General features: G+C 38.8%; 1 protein-coding gene across 1 annotated transcript in view; it reads right to left on the reverse strand.

Moving 5' to 3' along the window:
* The window catches only part of LOC108679805, a 68,340-nt gene extending 49,828 nt beyond the window's left edge, over positions 1-18,512 (reverse strand). The window contains exons 1-4 of the mRNA XM_047884749.1: positions 18,505-18,512; positions 17,304-17,424; positions 11,429-11,545; positions 1,286-1,423 (exon numbers count right to left, since the gene is read on the reverse strand). Of these exons, the coding sequence (XP_047740705.1) occupies positions 1,286-1,423; positions 11,429-11,545; positions 17,304-17,424; positions 18,505-18,512 (384 nt within the window). The remainder of the gene's footprint in view (positions 1-1,285; positions 1,424-11,428; positions 11,546-17,303; positions 17,425-18,504) is intronic.
* Positions 18,513-20,998: the final 2,486 nt, after the last annotated feature.

The raw sequence follows: 20,998 nt of genomic DNA on the forward strand, positions 1-20,998 counted from the left end.
GTTGCCGCCGAACATTCTGCCATGTCAACGATCAGGACACATCAACATGACTCAGCTTTAATAACCCATGACACTCAGTCAAAACAATATATTTAATTTTTAATCGCATTACTTTATTCACTTTTTTATGCCCAATCGCCTCCTTTAAAATGGCTCAACATCACATGTCATAATGGCATATAAATTCCATGTATTTAATGCACAGTTTATAATAACGAAATTACAGTAAAAAATAATTCATTAACAAGATGAAAAAACATCAATTCTTTGATTTTCCCACAGCTGCTGTTACTCTAAACTTATTTTGCCTATTCTCCTGTTCCGAATACAGGCACGCAAACGCTCACGCAGCTGTCATTGGAAAAAGTGCACCTGCAGCAGAGCATCTAAATCTAATTTGCGCCAGTGAAGCGCCTTAGTGTTATTGTCGAGTAGCATGGTGGGTAATTAACGGTAGCTGGGGCGAGTTCAGAGTGCTAAGTTGCTCATCGCACGCAACCTAGGGCCATACTTTCAAAACTCGCTAAGTGAACGTAAGTACTTACGCTCTATTTTCTTGTCTATGATTGGTGGATTTTGCTTGAAAGGCCGTCAATGATTGGCTGATGAACTTACGATCTCTTAACTTTTTTTGAAAGTATCGGCCCAGGTCTGCTTTCTTCCTGCTCATCACGACTGGCTGGTTATGAGCAAACAAGCTGGGCTTAGTAACGATCTTTGCGTGGCTACACGATGCCTTTCCCTGGCTAATAAGGGCTGGAAGTTGCTTTTTAAGTCGGTTATTTCAATCTGACATGCGTGACCTGCATGTGCCATTCTTATTAATAAAATGCTCTTAATTACGTTGAACATGGAAAAGACTTTTAGGGTCAATTTTCTTACGACCAATGAATCATTTAACCGGAAATTATTATTTGGCAGGTGACTTTTTAATACAAAAGAGTTTCAGTAATTAGAGTTAAGACATGCATGAATGTCAGGCAGAGTGATCTGGTTTACCAGAGATAGAAATAATTGACTGTCCGGCAGATAAGAGTGATCGATCGTCTTCCTTTGACACGATTCCTCAGTCAGAGTTTTTGTGTTGTTCATCTCTTTATTATCTGAGCCGCCAGTCTATAATGATTGTCAGCAGAATGACTATGCATCAATATTGACCGCCTAAATATAAAAACAGGGAGTTTAACAAGGAATAATTTCAAATATATTGTGGTGATTGCTTCTGCGATATTTTACGGGTATGTACAGGTAATAGTAGTTAATACGTAACTACAATAATAATTACCTGAGTGATGCGCCAGTGCTTGGAGGCTTTAGCGATGGGATCAGTGACGTGTGTGCACGCCGCGCCGAAGAGCATCACCTTCACGGGCTCCTTGAACATCAGGTCGAAAAACGCCTTCGTCGCAATTGCCGTGTTGCACTGAAAAAAAAAGCCCATCATGATAAAGGGTTCCACCTCGATTGCTTCTTAAAACCAAAACCAACAAACAGGTTTTCATATTTTTGAAAACCATTGTCTTCTACTGGATGTTCTACTGGAAAAAGCAGGTAAAAAACTCAGAACAAGCTATATAGAATAATTGTACTTATAAATACTTGTTGATTTTGAACTGCGCTGCTGCGGTAATTGTACGTTAAACCTTCATAAAACGTGCAAAATTTCAACTGAGTTTAATTGGGCAGTTTGAACTTTGAGTACCAGAATACCCATCAAGTATTTAATTTTGCAACCGAATTTAATTGCCAACTGGACGACGTCGGTACACAGAACTCTCTTCATGAAGCACAAAACTTCGGACCCGGGGCTATAAAGAGCGCACTCTGGGCCACGACCTAAGAAGTATTTCGGGTTCATGAATTTGAGTGGAACAATTTTAGGCGTCGTAAAGGCTAACCCAAAGCTTGAGACTTGGGGTCAGCTGACCTTCTTATGTTCTGCCCTGAGAGACTTAGGGACGCCTGGTAAACATATCAGTGTACTAGTCGGATACTTAGGGTCCGGCTGACACACATCAACGTTCATGAGCAGGACCAAGACTCTGCTGGTAAAGGCCATGGTTCAAGATGAAGCCCAAGTCCAAGCTTGTCAGAATAAGAGATTATCTGAGAGATTGGGTGCAGTGACTGCAATCCGGACTAGTGTTGGATGTCCGCGGCTTAGATGGCAAATATGCAGTGGTGTTAGACTTGGCGCACACTTGCCCCAGGGCCTATACTTTCAAAAAAAGTTAAGACATCGTAAGTTCATCAACCAATCATTGACGGCCTTTCAAGCAAAATCCACCAATCATGGACAAGTAAATAGAGCGTAAGTACTTACGTTCACTTAGCGATTTTTTGAAAGTATGGCCACAGGATAAGTTGCTGGTACTCCCATTGCATAAATCCTGCATGTTACTTACAGCATGCCTTCATTTGATCTGTTTTTATTTTCGATGGGAATGCTCATCGAATAATTTTGCCAAATGAAAACCAAAATATATTTTCATCATTTATATACATTCATAGAGCGATTTGTTCATTTAATTATCACACGAAGAATGAAAAGGAGTTTTGAAAATATTTTCAAGATTTTGTTTCCATTGAACCTGCACAACTCACATTTATGGAGTTCCTGAAAGGAAGCATTAGTCAAGAGTCAACGAAATTTCAAATATTTATACAAAATCTGGAACCATAAATTACAGAAAAGTGACGTTCGAGAATAGTTGGAAAATTGTAGGGTGAGAAACTGGTCCTCAAATAATTATTGTCGTAGCAGCAAGGTGTCCGACAGCCACTCCATTAGAGCAGGTAACCAAGCTGCCTCCTCCATCTCCTTACGGAAGAGAAAAATATCTTTATGGTGGCAGTTGATGGTGGCATAAAATCTATCTCCCAGATAGGATTGAAAAATTTCTCCTGAAGTCTTGAAATTGTTTGGCTTTTCCGAAGGCCATGCATGTTAGGAGTGAGAGAGACCGTCCTGTTTAGCGTCAGCCTTAGTCAGAAAGGAAAGTTTTTATAGTCCTAATGTGGCACCTGACTTCTCAGCTCAAATTTGGGACATTTTTTTACCGCCCTGTTGCACGAATGATTAACAATATCACTAGGTTATCTCTCAGACTATTATGAACAAAGTATTTTTGGTGAATTATCATGGCGAATAAAATTCAATCACGCCCTTATGTTTCATCGTAATGATCGACAAGATTAAAATTTCAAGGCTCATTTTCATTTCTAAACTACAATATACTCTTAGATGGACTCGTGAATCTAGTTACAAGAAGGTTGCTCTTCCTTTCCCCGACTTGAAACTCTTTTTCCCATTTTCACGCATTATAAAAAACTTGACTTGGCCCGAAATTCGAATTTCTACAGTTTAAAAAAATTTGGAAAATCATCTCCAAAATGACTGTTTAAAAATTAATGAAAAATCGGGACAGTAAATAGAAATGACAAATAAAAGTCTAGATAATCAAAATAAGTTAGAAATGGAGGAGTAAACCTATTAAAGTAGTTTTGTGTCGTTGAATTGCATTGCTAGATGTAGCTCTAAACTTGTAGCTGTAGCTCTAAACTTGTAGCTGTAGCTCTAAACTTGTAGCTGTAGCTCTAAACTTGTGGTTGTAGCTCTAAACTTGTAGCTGTAACTCTATAAAACTTGTAGCTGTAGCTCAAAACTTGTATCTGCAGCTCTAAACTTGTAGCTGCAGCTGTAAACTTGTAGCTGTAACTCTATAAAACTTGTAGCTGTAGCTCTAAACTTGTAGCTGTAGCTCTAAACTTGTAGCTGTTATAGATTTAAACCAGTATCTGTAGCTCTAAGCTCGTAGCTGTAGCTCAGAACTACTAGCTGTAGCTCTAAACTTGTAGCTGTAGCTCTATTCTTGTAGCTGTAGCTCTAAACTTGTTGCTGGAGTTCTAAATTTGTTAAAAAAGAGTCCATCATTTACAGTGAAATTTTGCTCCCAAATCGGTATATTAAATCTGTGACTACACAATAACTTTATTTACATAGTGATAATGAGCATTTTCCGTTCAAACTGAACTTAGCCATGGACGGCATTATCGCATCTTTTCTTAATTTGTGGACAGTGCCATAAACAGCCTGAGGAGGACAGCCACGACTAAAACGGCCAGCATCCATCGCTGGCCAGTCCATCGGTTGGATGCATTTTACCGCTCAAAATTGGCCTTGATGAGGCATGCCCGGCGCCCATAAAATTTGTGGCCCTGGCAGCCTGGTCCTGTAGGAAATTGAAGTCAATTATGACGCGGTACAGACACGGCGGGACATCCAGCTCACTCGGGTCAGCATTCGTCCTGTGGGTCCAGGTAGCCAAAAACACAGCATTTTTGAGCTTGAGATGAAAATACTTTATTACTCTAGCAAAAAAGTTACATTTAGAGCGGCTCTTGCTTCACTATCATCTGAGAAATTTTCAGAAATTCGTGAGCGACAATGAACACACATTGCCCTTCAGTCAACAGCGGAAAAATTTAACCGTGAACTAACGTTGAATTTTTTCAAATTATGTCTATAAGAAGTGGAATCTGGTGAAGTAAATCGCAATTTTATGACATAAAAGCGACAGCGGAAGCTATTCATTGTGATCTGAGGCACTATTAGTGCCATGAGAAGACCTACGGCTAGAATTTAAGCCGTTTTTCTAACCAGCGTTGTTAAGTTAAGTCAAGAGGAAGTCACATCCACACAAAACTCCACGGACGTTGCCACCACAAAACTTACGACCATCTCCTGTTACCAGCGCTGCTAATTATGCACTTCTCTGTGCAGCCGTGGCTATTGCGAGCTACAAATGGACCGTGAGGAAATCTTCACGGGGAATTACTTAAAAATTTATTTCAGTTTTGTTTTATCAGCATAAAATGACGCAGGATTATTAATTTCAAGGAGGATTTTCTTCGAAGATGCATGTTACGTACGTATATTCTTCCTTATATGATTTTCGAGATTTTCGTAATTTAGTTTAGTTCTGCTGACTGTTTGACTTAAACATATATTCAGCACTGATCTTTTTAGAATAAAAATATTTAGAGCTTATTTAGGCACATCTTCCAAAACTATTACCATTTCTAAAAGAATAAAGCTTGTTTCATATTGTTTTTAATCCAGATTATAATATCATGTTTGAAATTGAGAAAACTTATAAAACATTAACAAAGTGAAAACTTTCAAACAATATATATAAAGAATAATATTCATTTATTATTATTATTGATTTTTTCTTAACAATTTCTAATTAATTATTTTCCACTGAAAATAAAAATAAATAATCGGCAACGTTAGGAGGTTCAAGCTAAAAAAAATCAATAGAAAACCATGATCACAAAGATGCTTCGTTATCTCTGTGACTTACCGTCAAAGACCTCCTTTAGAAACTGTCAGCTGAGAGTGGGCGGCAAGAAGCAAATTCCTCGTTCCGACCTTTGAGGCTGAGCTCGAGTCCAGAACTAAATGTAACAGAGATTCCTAGGGTCTATGGAATCCGGAGTGTTGCAAGGAAATCCCATCAGAAAAGTGTTGAAGCGTGAACATTTAAAACCGCACAGATTTAAGATCCAGCTCCAGGCGGTTGTGACGGACGTTTTGAAGTGCGGGCAAAAATTTTGCGTAGGTTCGTCAACCTTTCCTTGCATTGAATGCTTGTCAGCATGTGATAATTTACCGTGATACTAAATGAAAATTCCCAGTATATTAGTCGCTCACTCATAAATTTCACCTGCACCGTACTTTTAATCTTCAGAAATATTTAGGCCCGCGAAATATTCAGGCGTCCGCGAGCTTGCTGAGAGACAGCAATAGTTTCCAATAAATTAAACTCCTGGAGTGAAGTGGCAGTTGCGGTGTAATTGAGTGTCGAGATGCCCGTCGTTGTCCCAGGACTTCGTGATCTAGAGTGGCTGCAACTTGCATCTCAGCGCTCACATCAAAGGCGTGCAATCATGAATAGGACCTCTAATGAACTATATTAAATGACGCATGAGGAACGAAGAAAGCAACAGAAATGAAAGTGAAACGAAATATCAAACATAGGTAATTAATCAGGAATTCTATGAAGTTTTCACTCGACTTCTCCTGCAACAATGTTTTAATTAGGCGTCTCGTCTTATAAGCATTTATAGTTATCAGACGTCATTGCGATATCAGCGTATTATCATACTAGCATCTTTTAGAACGCGTTCCATCCTTAACACGGAAAAGAACCGAAGCACGGTTCTTGTGATACACGTCCTGTAATATTCCTACGGGACGATAGATGATGGAGCGAGCTCGAGAGCCGCAATTCCTCCATTATTTCCGGAGAATTTCACAGCTCCTTTTGCTTTGCTCGAGGGAACGCACTCTTTATTTGTGCCTGGGGCCGATCGACCCGACGAAGAATTGCGAGCTCCAAGAATTAATGCCTACAAAAAGTTCCAGATCTCGATCTGTCTCTGCGCTGCCAGAGAAAGTGGAAAAGTTTCACTCATTTTATTAGTCATTGTTTGCGATATATCAGGAGCTATCTCTAGCAATCAATGTTTCACAATATAGTAGATAAAAATAGATGACTGCCGAAATAATGCTAATTTTTCATGTTGGTGTAGTACATGAAATATAGTACAAGGGCTCAAAAAAATTAAGTCACTATATGCATTTTGAGATCTGATGTGCTTCTGATTGTTTATAGCTTATGAATGGCAGTTAAGGGTTGGGTTATTTCTTAGAGGTTTGGTCTTCCACCTAAAGGAATGGGTGTTACTTTGACAGAATGGCAATGCACTTCGTTCCTCTGTGTTTGTCATCCTGATCATCATCCTGATCACAGTTTGGCCGCGCTAAACAGTTTTTATCAGTGCTACGTCCGCTCTCTAATTAAAAGAATAATGCTTCTTTTGACTTCATTCTTTTTTTATTCCAGAGTATAATATGATGTGTGCGACTAAAAAACTAGAATAATACGACCAATTCATTTTTCTCAGTGTCTGATCTGACTCTTGAATAATAGAAGAATACATTTTAACAAATTATGAGTAGATTAGAGCAACAGCGATGTTACCTGCATCGCTGGTTTCACAGAAATTTAAATCTTAGGTTTAAATTCGCCAAAATATGAAAAAAATATGCCTACACACCTAGAGATCCTGGGATTAGTTAAATCTAATAATAATTAGAAGAAAAGCTAAACAATGCCAGAAAACTAAAACACATAATTATTTTGCTTCCGGGAATCGAACCCAAGACTCACTGCTTCAATTTCGGAGTTTGAAAAACCGAAACCGGATGGTGCATTGAAGCCCAGACTAGATGAGCATAGGAGAAGAATTTGACATCATGTCATTTTTTTTGACGCTCGAACGGATTTTCCTGATGAAAAGCTTGAAAGTCTTGGCGAAAAGGTTAAACTGGATTAAACTATGCCCATTGAAACGTTGTGTTGTGTTGCTGATACTGTCACATCAATTGAAACTGTTACCGTTGGCTGCATTTCAAACATTTAGACAACCTGTTTCCAAGTCGCAGGTGCAATTTTTATTCTTGATGACATAAAAAGCACCGGCTGAACTTTATGTATCTTCTACTCCACGCGTGAAATTTTTAAAGGTTTGTGAAAATTATTTACTTCAAAAATATTTTGAGCTTCTTATGTGTTTTTACATTGCTCCATGATTTTATCAATTTTGCGATAACGACATTGGCTTTTTCCCGCTTGAGAATATATACTCATCATTACAATATCTTTTCGAGTTTTCACAGCTTCGAAAATTCTCCAAAAAATCAAACTATATGAGAATTCGCTCTTTCGACTCACCAATACCCAAAATTACATGCAATGTCTATGCAGGTCAGTGTAACAGAACTCGTTAGCAGCAGCATAATCTGTACAATTATATAGAATGGTTCAGTCATCTACTTGAAAGTGCAGCATTATAAGCAAAGACACTTTTATCGATGGATCAGGACACTTTTATCTACGGACCAGGACACTTTCCTCTTAGAATGATACACATTTGTTATATGAATGAGAATATTTTAATAATTTTGCAAATCGCCGAGGAGCGGCAGGATGATATCCGACACGCAACTTTCACAGAATTGCTCTTTTTACCTGACCGGGATGCAGTCAACTGCTTCCCGGTATTCATACAGCAGGCAACTTAATTATATCCGTTTTACCGTAAAATACTTTTCAGTTTAAGTAAACTGTTCAGCGGTCGAATTGAAATGACAATTAATTTATGGCATCAAAAATCTTGTTTAACTACTTATTATAAATAAATATTTATTCTAAAATTTAAAGTTCGTTCATCGCGACATCGTTTTCATTAATAAAAAACGATATTGAATGCGAGTTGCATTAGAAAAATTATTTATTAGAATTTATCCTACTTTGTTTAATAGATAATAATCGCGTAATGGCCATATCAAATTTGTTTATGAGCGCAATTTCTATCCTTGAAATTACGGTATTGATAAAAAATGGCCAGTCGCTCACGCCGCTAAACGGTTGATAAATAAAAAAAAAAACTCGTCTGGGTTTGCTTGGTCAGATTGGTTCGATCCGGCAGTGTGACGTGCGTGGCCCCGCTGACTTTCTTCTATCGGTGACGTCGAAGAAAAGGTCAGGTGACATCATTATTGACGTCTGTATTATACGAGTATACCAGATTTCGTTCTTGGTTTTGTTATTGAGAACATAATCAATTATGTTATAAATTGATAACATGTTATCAATTTAAAAGCGTTACAATGAGAAAACATTCATTGAAGAAGAAGAGAGGCAATTATACCTTGCCAACTTGCAGGTGAAAAATTTCAAATTTTTGTCAATCGACGGCCATTGAATGAGCATCGATATGCCTCGGTGGCTTATAACTAAAACGGAATTGTCAAGACTGAGAGCAGCGACCAACAGTGAGCATCGCCCAGCCTTCCCAAACTTCTCAAACATTTTTAAACCTTTTAGTGGGCAACCTTCTATAATGATAACTTGGAATTTACGCCCAAACAGCTCACCACGTTCCCCCTGCTAGTGTTTGATGCAACTTATCATGCCGTACAATAATAATAATAATAATTATTAGATGGAATGATATTATTATTCATTATTATTAATTAATTATTAATTATCATTATAATTTAATCAATAATAACCTGTCCATCGTTCCATGCATAGCATCATCTTTCCCCACCCTCCTATCATGCTCAAGGATTTATATAGGAGCATTTAAAGGAAAGTTGTGGCTCAGGTCTTGAAATTGTCGCACCTGTAACATTCTTGCAAATTACTGGAGAAGCCAATTCTATTCATTTAATGTCCGTAACTTGACAATAATTATTAATCTGAAATAAAGTAGCAGTAGTGGCCGCACTTGAAACATTTTTCAATTACGATTTACAGCTTGCAAAGTTTGAAAATGCCTACGGGTAAATAAATATCGGAATTGGTCATAGTTTCTTGAACTACCCTATGAAACTTTAATTTCTCACATTTCAATGTAAGCCAAATGCCTAAACTGGGCACGCTTTTACAAATCATTTTTTATTGCGACTTTTTTATAAACTCTTACAAGTGCAAAGGTTCATTCCCAGCAAATTTAAAGTAATATATAGTCTTGAAATGTCACGAATTGCCTTACTTTAAACTAATTGTCTCGAATTGCAATACCCTCTGTGGGATTATTTTATACCCAATAATTCAAAACTCAACTTTCGTCAAATAAAGTTATTGCTTTTGACAATAAATTGCAATTCAACAGTGTTTGTCTTCAGTTAACGGGTATCTGCCAGTTCTATCAGGGTTCCTGATAGTATTTTTTATTGTTCCAGCGTTTTATTGAACTTAAAATGACAGTTAAAGGTTGTGTAGATGAGAGAGATAGAAATGGCATATGTTATTTTGATGTCTATAGACAGAATTTTATATATACAAGGAGCGTGGCCTCCTATATAGCAGTTGTCCATATGACCCAAGCGACCGCAGCGGCAGCGACGTGAGCCATCCAGGCACGATTTGCATGATGTCCATACCGATCTGGAGGGCCAAGGGTTGACAGCTCCGCTGATTTATTGTACAACCCTTACGAGCATTGTGGCAACAGAAAAGTTTTTTCCAGGCATCCTAGTATTAGTTTGTTAGGGCCAAGGGTTGACAGCTCCGCTTGATTTTTATTGTACAACCTTTACGAGCATTGTGGAAGCAGAAAAGTTTTTTCCAGGCATCATAGTATTAGTTTGCTAGGGCCAAGGGTTGATAGCTCCGCTGATTTATTGTACAACCCTTACGAACATTGTGGAAACAGAAAAGTTTTTTCCAGGCATCATAGTATTAGTTTGTTTGTGACCATCAAAAAATGAAGGGGTTCCACTTGGTAGCTGAATAAATGCGCTTTTCTATTGACTAAAGTAGATAATTAAGTAATGTCCAAGTGGTTATTAATGGACTGGTCGTTCTGCATATCGTTTTGTCGTGCAATTTAATTATAAAGAAATGGGCGATGATCAACAAAGCGCGATTACACTTGCATGAATTACGATCAATTAAGTAATTATTCGGAGGTGAAGCTACATACTGATGCATTTCCTACATTCGTTGACTTGATCAAAATCCTGATTTCATTTAAAAGCGTATTGGAATAACCCTTCGTTGTTACTCGCAACATCGTGAGAATCGATAGAAATAAAGACAAGGCCGTCCTCTGCTAACAGAACGTGAACTATCGAAGCGAAGGGATCAACGAGCTCTCAAAGTGTAGTGGCATCTGGCCTACACTGAAATTTACCGTACCATTCGCCGGGTATTGAACTCGTTAGTCTGGACGTGTTAACGAATTTGACCGTTTTGTTAAATTCTCTGACGGAAATGACATCGCAAAAAGCAATTGTTGAAAACACAAAGGACATGTTCACCTCACTCTGGATTTCTGGTCAAATGCTACTATCTTTTTATGCGAAGATAATGAATTACAGACAGCGAGCGATGCAAACTTTACGGCGTCATCCAATTAGACGGTCTAGGGCTCGGTTGCCTTGTTAGGGTCGTGTAGTATTAAATTGATGGAACTATTATTTTAAACGAATCTTGTGGCTTGGAGAATGTCTAATTTTATTCTGTTCAATTTCTAGTGAGGACGCGACTTCAGACAGCTCCGGGAGCCATCTGTTTGTAAGACTGATCTCCTAGCTGTCCATCTTTTGTAGTATTGCTAGCAACTGACACCTGCTCACAGTGCTCGATCAGCCATCTACACGCGGAGCGAACACTACACGTGGATACAATAGAACGTCTTGCTCTATAGCAAGCAGCTAGGACAGAGCACAGGTAAATTGTTTACATACATTAAAACAAATAATACTAGTCTTCTAGCTCAAGGGACACAGTATGAATTCTCTTTTTAATTTTTTGCAAGAAATACTAGTTCCTTTAAAAATTCTCACCTCTGTATCATTCCACACCACATGGAGTTTGTAGTTCCTGAGGATGGTTGGGTGATCGTTAACGTGCTTCACGCCCAGATCGAGAGCCGGCATCACTCCGCGCCCCAAATCGGACTTCTCTGTCCCGGGTTCCATCTGCAAAAGAAGATTAACAATTCATCACAATTGCTACCATTTTTTTCAGTAAGATTATCTTCGTGCCACCGAAAAGTGCATTATCAACCAGGAACCATGAATGGTCTACAACCGAGAAGTGCATTATATGTATATCCACCGGAATCCACGAATGGTCCACATTCATATCGACAAAGGATCAATACGGATGAGCTGTTCATTGCTGTTCGAATGAAGGAATTATTCTGCCTGAATGTGGGGCAAAACCATTATCTCCGCACGGCGGCGGGACTGTCGGATTTGTGTCTAGTTTTAGTGACGCGCTTGTGAAGAGCTTCGAGCTAGGGTTGCCAGTTGGCCTAAAAAAGGCCAAGTTTACGGACAAAAAAATGCCTATTTTCCAATTTTAAATAGTAAATTTACAGGTTCCGTTGCAAAAATTCAATTTTCCTTATTATTTATACTTTTCAAAATTCAATAGGGAAGTGCCGTATCGCCATCTTAATTTCTTGCCGACCAACGCAATTGAAAAAAAAAAATAAATCGTGGAATTCGTTCGAAACAAGACCGTCTGGCTGCCCTGCTTCCAGCCTTGGCTCATATTTTTTTACTGTGTATCCTTCAGTTGCAGGACTACGCAGCCCGACTTCATATGATAACAGTGAATAAAATATCTACCCAAGAGCTGCCTCGAAAATTATATTTGTTTCTAAAATTAGTGTTCTTTGCTACGCGCAAACCTGCGTACTGCCTGGGTTTGAAGCCGTTCTCTATACAGGTTTACTCGTCTCGCCAAAGCCAAAAAATTTCCGGACGATGAAGCTAAAGTCGTTCAAGTTGAAAGGATCGTGGTTTTGCATGTAGGTGTCAACGCTTCAAGAATATTTTCTATATTCTACCGCAAAAATAATCTTATCGGGAGGACCGGAGATAATGCAAAGTCGATGCAGGGCTCGTCCATGCATATGTTGCTGAACTTAAGGACACAGGATCAGGATTCCTGGCAGGACATTCAATAATGCAAAGTGAAACCCAATGTACCCATAAAAACATGGAATAAATGAAGGCGAACATAAAAAAATCTCTTATACATTCTCTCAAGAACTTTCGATGCCACACTTTTTATACGAGCGAATACAAAAATACAATTCATCTTACAGCGTTTACTTTTCATGCTTGAATAATGATGGCACGCTTGAATGAAAAATAGATGGCGTTTCAATTGATGCAGTCGCTCAATAGCGACTCCTTCAATGGCAAATGCCATCAATTTTTGGAATGCTAAAAACTCTGCGGAATTTTTTGGAATGCGATTCATTCTCAATAGGAGTCGCTTCAATAGCAAAGTGATTATAATAATCCCAGGCAGGCTGGCACCCAAACGTGTGTATCCTTTCTTATTCATGAAGGAAAATCCCCTTCAACGAAATTTTCCAGCAAATAACTCAACACATTCGTAGTTGCATGCACGCAGAGGAACAGACTTGTATTCTAGCGGCTTGTTTTGTAGCCGAGTGACGATTTTCCTGTGCAGAGTATGGACGAAGGCGTATGTCTCGTCTCGATGTTATTATTCGTGACGGCTCTGTTTGTCTTCTTGCCGTCTTTGTTATTTAAATAAAGGCAATCGCGTGCCTGTTACCAAACAGAAGAGCTTTCAGTTGCGCCAAGACGGCAAGCCAGCCAAGAGGTTCTAATGGAAACTGAATCTCAACTTTTTGGCACACTACGTGAAATAACTCACTTTTACAGCAATATTTTCCAATGCCTGTTTGATATCGTTGTTTGCTTGAATTGAATTTTGGATTTTTCGCTCGTGTAGAATTCGTAGAACGAAGCAGTGGCAGGTACACTTTATTTGTCCATCAGTAACGAGCTCGGAACAAAGAAAAGCCCAAATTCTAATTTCAAGAAACGTGCTACTTTTAAATTCCTGCTGAGGTTTTGCTATATTTAGTTAAATTTAGTCAATAATTTTAGTAAATTTAAGTCATTTTAAAAACGTATTGGGATTAGGTTATTCTTTATCGAATTGAAAACGGATGCAGCAACGAAGCCTTCGTAAAAATTGTTTATCTAGTCTGCGGATAATAGTCACGAACAGCCCGGAGATTGAATTCCGATGCGATGTACGCTTTTCCAGGGTTAAAACAAAGCCGATAAACAGGGTTTAAAAGAAGTGACTGAAAGCCAAAGGTAGTTTTGAAAAAAAATTTTTACATCATCAGTCACAGTCTATTTTCACTACATTCATCAGGTCAATCGATTTAGTCCTTCGATTGGGCTCTTCATCTGCTCCTGCGATATCACTATGCCTCTTGGTTCTCCATCAGGCGCTATTGCGATGTAACTAATTAAGCTTCATTACCACCCAGTTGAGAAGCATATTTGTTTCGAAAAAGTTTAATGAACTTCAATTCTTCCTCATCCGAGATCTTCGAGGAATATTTGATCAGTGCTATGAGATGAGAGCAGACCAAATAGCGAAACTTCCTTCGCCAGCACATCGGTTTTGTTTTATAAATTTATAAAAAATATTAATTAACATTTCCACGGGGAATCACCCAATTTTAGACTTGTGATTGCGAATAAAAATTGAAACTGCTCATACTCGGGTAAAAATTTCTTACTGGCACAGTTATTTACTTCCATTGGATTCGTGGGAGTTTTATTTGTATGCTATTTCGTCGAGAGATCAAATATGGAGGGATACGTGTGTTCATAGTTGGATACTGCGATCGAGGGTAAAATTTGAGCGTTCCGAATTTGACCTCTAGACAAAAGTTTGAGGAAAGAGACTAGAAAAATTCGGAGACAATAAAAACATGAATCAAATCATGGCTGAAATTATATTTTCTTTAATTAAAAGTCGCAAGACGGTACATATGCTAAAGCCCCAAGAATTCGCTCTATGCTGCCGAATTCCGATAGCGATTCTTCTTGACGGATAGTGAAGAAGAAAGGGAACCGCCAACCTGTTCACGCGCATGACCGACCCGCAAATCGTGAATAAAGAAAAACCGTGGTTACGTCAGGCACCAACAAACTAAACTGGCACAAAAGGCTAGATGCGGAGAAAGGTTTTCTGATGACACAGTTGATAAGAATCGCACATCGTAGCGTAAAGTATTCGTTGCTGGACTGAAAATCTTTCACTGGAAAACTGTCAAATAATTGAGAAGAGTATTCAAAGAGGCAGGTAAACTGTTAAAAGATGATGTTAAAAGATTTAAAATGCATTGACAATTAGGGGCTTAATTATTATTTACTCGGGTCTTAAGTGAAAAGGAACAGGATTCAGCACTTCAGCACCACATGTTCAGTGCCGCCGCAGATAGGGTGACGTACCTAATGTACTAAAACTCCTTGGGTGAACTGTCGGTGCAGAGCTGGTTCCTATAGGGCTCTAATGAAGGAATTAAAATTTATTTATTTTACCCTCCCAATGAAGAGAAGCACCACAAAATAGGAGGGCTGGTCCACACCGCGCAGAGGTAGGTTGCCGGGGCCAAAGTAATGGTCGCAGCCTAGACAGGAACTAGAGGTGCCTGAGAAGACGTAGCGCAGACATCACCTAACTGAGAGCGTGTAGGCGCTCACGCCACGAGTCCTAACCATCGTTCGTTGAGGCTTCTATATGAGGCTTTACTTCATTTCAAATCTAAAGATGTACCAGGGTCAAAGATTCCTCAAAGATTCCTCCACGCAATGACACTCGAAATTTAGAAAATTAAAATGAATCAGTATCGTATCCTAAGCTTCATTAGCAGTCTTCATTGAAAACGGTTCAAAATCTAATTTTGAGATTGGATCTACATTATGCGTCACCCAAAATTAGGCACAGAGCAAGCTATAACCCTAAGGTAATGATATTGAAAGCAAAATCTTACTTTTTTGATAAGCCTCGGTAAAATTCTGGATTATCTATTCCAGCCATTATTCTTGAGAAGAATAATTTATTGTGGTATAAATCACTTGTCATTCATTTTCCTGATCACAAACTATGAAGGTCGTCATATTCAGATCGTCATAAATATTCCAAGTTACCTCCACAAAACGTCTGCATCAGTTCAGAGAGTAGATAACAGCTTGCATCTCTGCCTATAGGAGCGTATCGAGCGCATCATTCTTTTGCATGCCGCCGCCTGCCTTACAAATCAATGGCTGTCAATGGCAGCTCCGCCGCTAACTTCCCGTGCGCCCGATATTATGCGATGCTTCGAGGTCATGTCATTTCTTAAGTAAAATTCCTCATTTATTTTGCTCAGATCCCTTCTTGCTTTGTCCAGAATTGGAAGTTTACCTAACAAATGGATGTGTCATTGTGAGTATTGGCGGCAATTTATTAGATTGCGTGGAAGAAAATTTTTCATATCATTTACTCCTTAAATCTCATCAATTGCAAACTTGATGCGGTTCATTGCTCAATGTGATCAGTTGATTCTAAACTATTGCACGAACTTCCTCGGATCATACTTGGCCAATATACTTCTTTTGAACCGTCAAATGTATTTCCGATCTGATGATAAACTTTTATCGATCAATGTGCTACTTAAACTGCATTTTATGTATATTAGACCAGTGCAATAAGGCAAATGTAATTTAATGGGCCCATTGGTCTGTAATGTATTGGTCTGTATTAGGCCCATTACTCTGAGTAATGAGTAATGGGCTCATTACCCCGCATTTTACTCACCATATCACTTGTACCTCCAATTTAATAGGCCCAATTACTCTGACGGACTGACATGACTCACCGAGAGACTCGATCGTTGTTAACACAACCTTCATCCGAGTCTCGATCGACTCACCATTATCATCATCAATCATCATACACAGTATCAACCACGTCCATCGTATCATCATTTGAGAAAAATAAAATAGAGTAAAATACTTAAAAAAGTTAAAACTCGTGTAAATAGCGCGAACGCGCATTCATTATATTTTTGTTAATTGTACTCAAAAAATGTAAATAAGGAACCACCACCCTCCCATACCCTCCGTGTGAATTTCTCAAAGCTCTGATGGGTCCCTCCTCTATCCACAATCAAACCTAACACTCACAACCAACCTAATCATGCGCAATGCTCCTTCGTCACCGTCTACGATGCTTTCCATTTCTTCTTCCTCTTTCTGGTTAATCTACAAATTTGGAGCAGCAAAATGTAATAATTTTTGACGAGATTTAAGTAGGAAGATGAATATTAATGGTGATAGTCATTCACTTTGGCATAATTGGAGTACGATGCTTTCCATTTCTTCTTCCTCTTTCTGGCCACTCAGCGCCGCCTCAGGCTCTTTGACATACTTTCCTAGTGGCACCGCAACAATAACAACAAAAAAAGACGCTCTGTAACCACATTTTTATTATAGACTGAGAAGTGGAATACAGAGAGAATTATGAAAATATTTCATGGCAAGTCCATATGGCAGCGAAAATTTTACAAAATAGCAAACAGAAAATACAGTCAAAATTACCCATCTGAAAAAGACTGGCCCGAATAAAAAACACCCTGCAGTCACCAATAGCTTCATCTAATTGTCGTGAGCACGTTTTGCATGCCATATGACTTTCTACTGTTAGGTATTTCCCGTAGTGTTTCGTCTTGTAGCTTTCGATGCATCTATTCAAGTCAAGTTCGTTGAAATTCACAGGAGTTGATCACAAATCTCAATAAAATCCACCTCATTTGAGAAACGGAGCTTACTTGGAAAATAATTTTAAATTGAAGCGGATATTACTGACAATAATTTCTATAACTGCTTGAGAATCTGAGCTCACCGAGAGGAAACCTAGCCAAAGGTCATAAAATTCTACATCTGTTATGGCCAGACCCTCGAAGTCTTCGAGGCTGTCGAACAAAAGGAACGTCGCCACAAACCTGTTGCGTCGCAGAGCAAACCATCGATAATCTCCTGCCTCGCCATTGACGCCCACGGTGCCGTTTACAGCGCGAGTGTAAACGCCAAGCGGTGAGAGGGAGTTGCAAATTCAGAATATAAGGTTAAGGCTACTGAACTTGAGGCTTTTAGCTGCGTATTTATTACGTCGATGATCTTTCGATGTAGGAGTCTGGTATCGTCCGCGCTTAATTTGTATTTCCGTTGAGATAATTATGAGCTGGACGATAGAGATGAACGCTTGAAAAGTCTGAGAGTTGATAAAATAGCGCAAAAAATTAGATCAGTACTCACTGCAGTGAGGAGTGACAGAGAGCGCATTTTCTCGTCAACGAAAACGTCACGGACGGACGGACGGACAAGAAGACACGACTAGCACAAGTGCGCCTTTTTTCCATAAATGAGAAAATGCGCTAAAAAAGTGCTTGGATGTTACTGAAGAATTTACAGTAAGAAAATTTCTTTAATTTAAACTTAAATATAGTTATTACGATAAACTTTGAGCGTTGATGTCACAACCGAAACTTGGAAATCAAGACTGAACATTATAAATAGCAGTTGCAATTAACAGGCTAAACCAAGCTTTGGTTCCATCAAAATTCGCTTCCAGTCTTGTCCAGTGATTACCTACTAAAATTAATATATAATGAGTTTTCCAGGCGTTAATTAACGAAGAATGCATTATGTAAACGGAAAATGTTGGTGCTGAGCAAATTAGTCCTTGAGGACCGAAGGCAATTGGAATGAACATGCGGCGTGTCGGACCCAGCCCGCCGCTGTGCTGGATGATAATTAGGTTCTGGCGGGCGCTGCTGCTACGCGCACGCCAGCATGCCATGGCATTATGCATGCAATGCCATTAAGCATTCCAAGGCTATGAGTATGCAATGCCATTCCTCTTTTAATGCCAAAGCTATACGCATGCAATTCCATTACCCATGCCATGGCTGCACGCATGCAACGCCATTAAGCATGCCAAGGCTATGAGTATGCAATGCCATTCCTCTTTCAATGCCATTACACATGCCAAAGCTATACGCATGCAATGCCATTACACATACCACGCCATTACGCATAGTACCACGCAGCCCAAGTCACCTTTTATGTCTCTAATTTTGTGGGAATTGTTAACTTTTTATGTTATTTGTCCACTAGGATTGTCTCCTGAAGGAAAGAAGGCTTTGCAGGGATGTTACGCATCCAAAGCTTACCAATATTATGAAGAGGAATAATTTGTCTATATAATGTCACTGCCAAATGGCTCAGGACGAAGCGTCGTGCTTCGAAGTTCTTTTGCGGTGCAGCCCGCCATCCTTCTCTTAGCAGGTTGTCCGCTGTTTACTTCTGTTATCAGACAAATTTGTAGTTGTCACCATTCGTTCTTCTCTTCGAGGCCTGTACGAAAGGTCCCTTCGGCTCTCGCAGTTTTGTTAATTAAATTTTTAATCAACGTTAACGTCTAATATCTCCTGGTCGTGAGATCTTTCTGTCATGGCGGGTAAACTTCGGGCGAGCTGACGTTTGCGTTCAGGTCTTACGTTTAATTTACATCTTCATTGAACAGTTCCTGAAATTTCACCTTAGATACACTGACCTCAATATAATTAATGACGCTAAGTATTCATCCTTAAACTATAATTTTTCTCCTGCAGCAGTAAGTGCAAAAATTACCATTCCGGTATTACTAGGCATTTATTTATATACTGATCAAGATCACACATGTTAAAAGTTCTGCCACAACAGCCATGAAAAGTCGTAAATGGCTCCCAAGAAGCCTGTTGCTGCAAGGAGGATCCCAATAATCGACCACTCAATAACCAAAGAAAAGCTCACTTTGAATGATCTATTGCTGGGTCGTCTCTACACATCAGCAGACCAGCATTTGCTTACAGCGTGTAAGACGTCACTAAGAATCGCGTGTAAGACGTCACTAAGAACCGCGTGTAAGACGTCACTAAGAACCGCGTGTAAGACGTCACTAAGAAAGATTTAATTACACTTCCAATACTACAACACACGATCACGGGGCGTCCATTGTGTCGTGTTGAGGTCATGACATGAAGATTTATTTTAAAGTAACAATTTCTTTGAGGGATTTTTAGATAATTTGTTTAACAATCGCATACGGCCAGAATCAATGTCATTAAGTGTTGGCTTTGATTGTGGCTTGGCAATCTATGACAAAAATCAGGAAACCAAAAACAAATCTTCTTTCTTCAAAAACCTTTGGCGTAGAGTCTAATTCTTAAAAGCTTTCGCAACATATGTTCCTTAGAGAATAAATGTAATAAATAACTGGAGCGAATAAATGAATGAACCTCGATTATAAATTAAAGTGTAAATTGATTTGAAATTTCCCTCTGAATAGCAATACACACCAGATCTCAGACGTCTATGTATTTCGGTCTAGGTTAATGGGGTTGAGGATAAATTGTTCAAGGACATAGTTTATTAACGCCAATATAAGACAAAATGTCTAAAACTGAATTTATCTGTCTCGGTGAAATTAATGGTTGATGGCAGGTTATTGTGCTGTGCAGCAACAAAACATTTTTCTGTACTGTATATAGCAAACGTCGTCGGGATCAATGAACGATAAATCGGTAGTGTCGAGTACAAAATTATTTTCATTCATCGAGGCTCAAATAAATGGCTATTGTGAAAAACTGAAAAGCAATGGTCATTCAACGCACATGGAATTTGAAATTAATGAGGGTTATCATAAACTGACTCCCTCTGAGTCAGTTAATTATAGGAAAGGTTAATTTGACATAGCACTGAAACAAAATTCTATCGAGCCGTTGAATCGTCATTTTGATTCAGTTTCGACGGTTAAGCAAAAAGCAATGATTATCGTGCTCCATCAAATTGTCAATCAATGGAAATTGGTTACTTTAAAAATGTCATATGAGATACTCAACCGTGAGCCTGAGATACTCAACCGTGAGCCTCAACCGTGAGCCTGATTTTTACCGAGCTCTGTAAACAGAGCTCGGTAAAAATCAGTAATGTGAGCCTCCCGGTACCCACTTGAAGCTTGTGACCCTCGCAACCAATATTGGATAAGTATAATGAGCATCGTTGAGCGGGGCAATGGTCGTAATTGCAGTCTCAAAAAAGTCTCACAGAGCTTCGCTTTTCAAGCGCCTTTCACAGTAATTGTATTGGCTCGAACTCGCCACAATATCATTTTACTAACGTGAACTATTCTTCATTCAAAAATTCTGGTCTAAACCAGTAAAAATAAAAAGAAGAAAAAACGCTGTAGTATTAATGGTGATATTAGTACACAAGTTTTAGTAGTAGTAATGGTACTACAGTTGTATAAGTACACAGTAGTAATGTAGTATGTTGTACATAATGTAGTAAATGTTGTAGTATTGATACACATGGTACTAATGGTAGCATTAGTACACATTTTGTAGTAGTAGTAGTAGTAGTAGTAGTAGTAATAATGGTAGTAGTATAAGTACACATGTAGCAGTAGTAGTAGTAGTAGTAATGGTAGTTTTACTACTAATGAGCAAGTATGTCGCAGGAGTACTACTAACCCTT

This window comes from Hyalella azteca, unplaced genomic scaffold (assembly GCF_000764305.2).
Source record: "Hyalella azteca isolate HAZT.00-mixed unplaced genomic scaffold, Hazt_2.0.2 contig16075, whole genome shotgun sequence".
NCBI lineage: Eukaryota > Metazoa > Arthropoda > Malacostraca > Amphipoda > Hyalellidae > Hyalella > Hyalella azteca.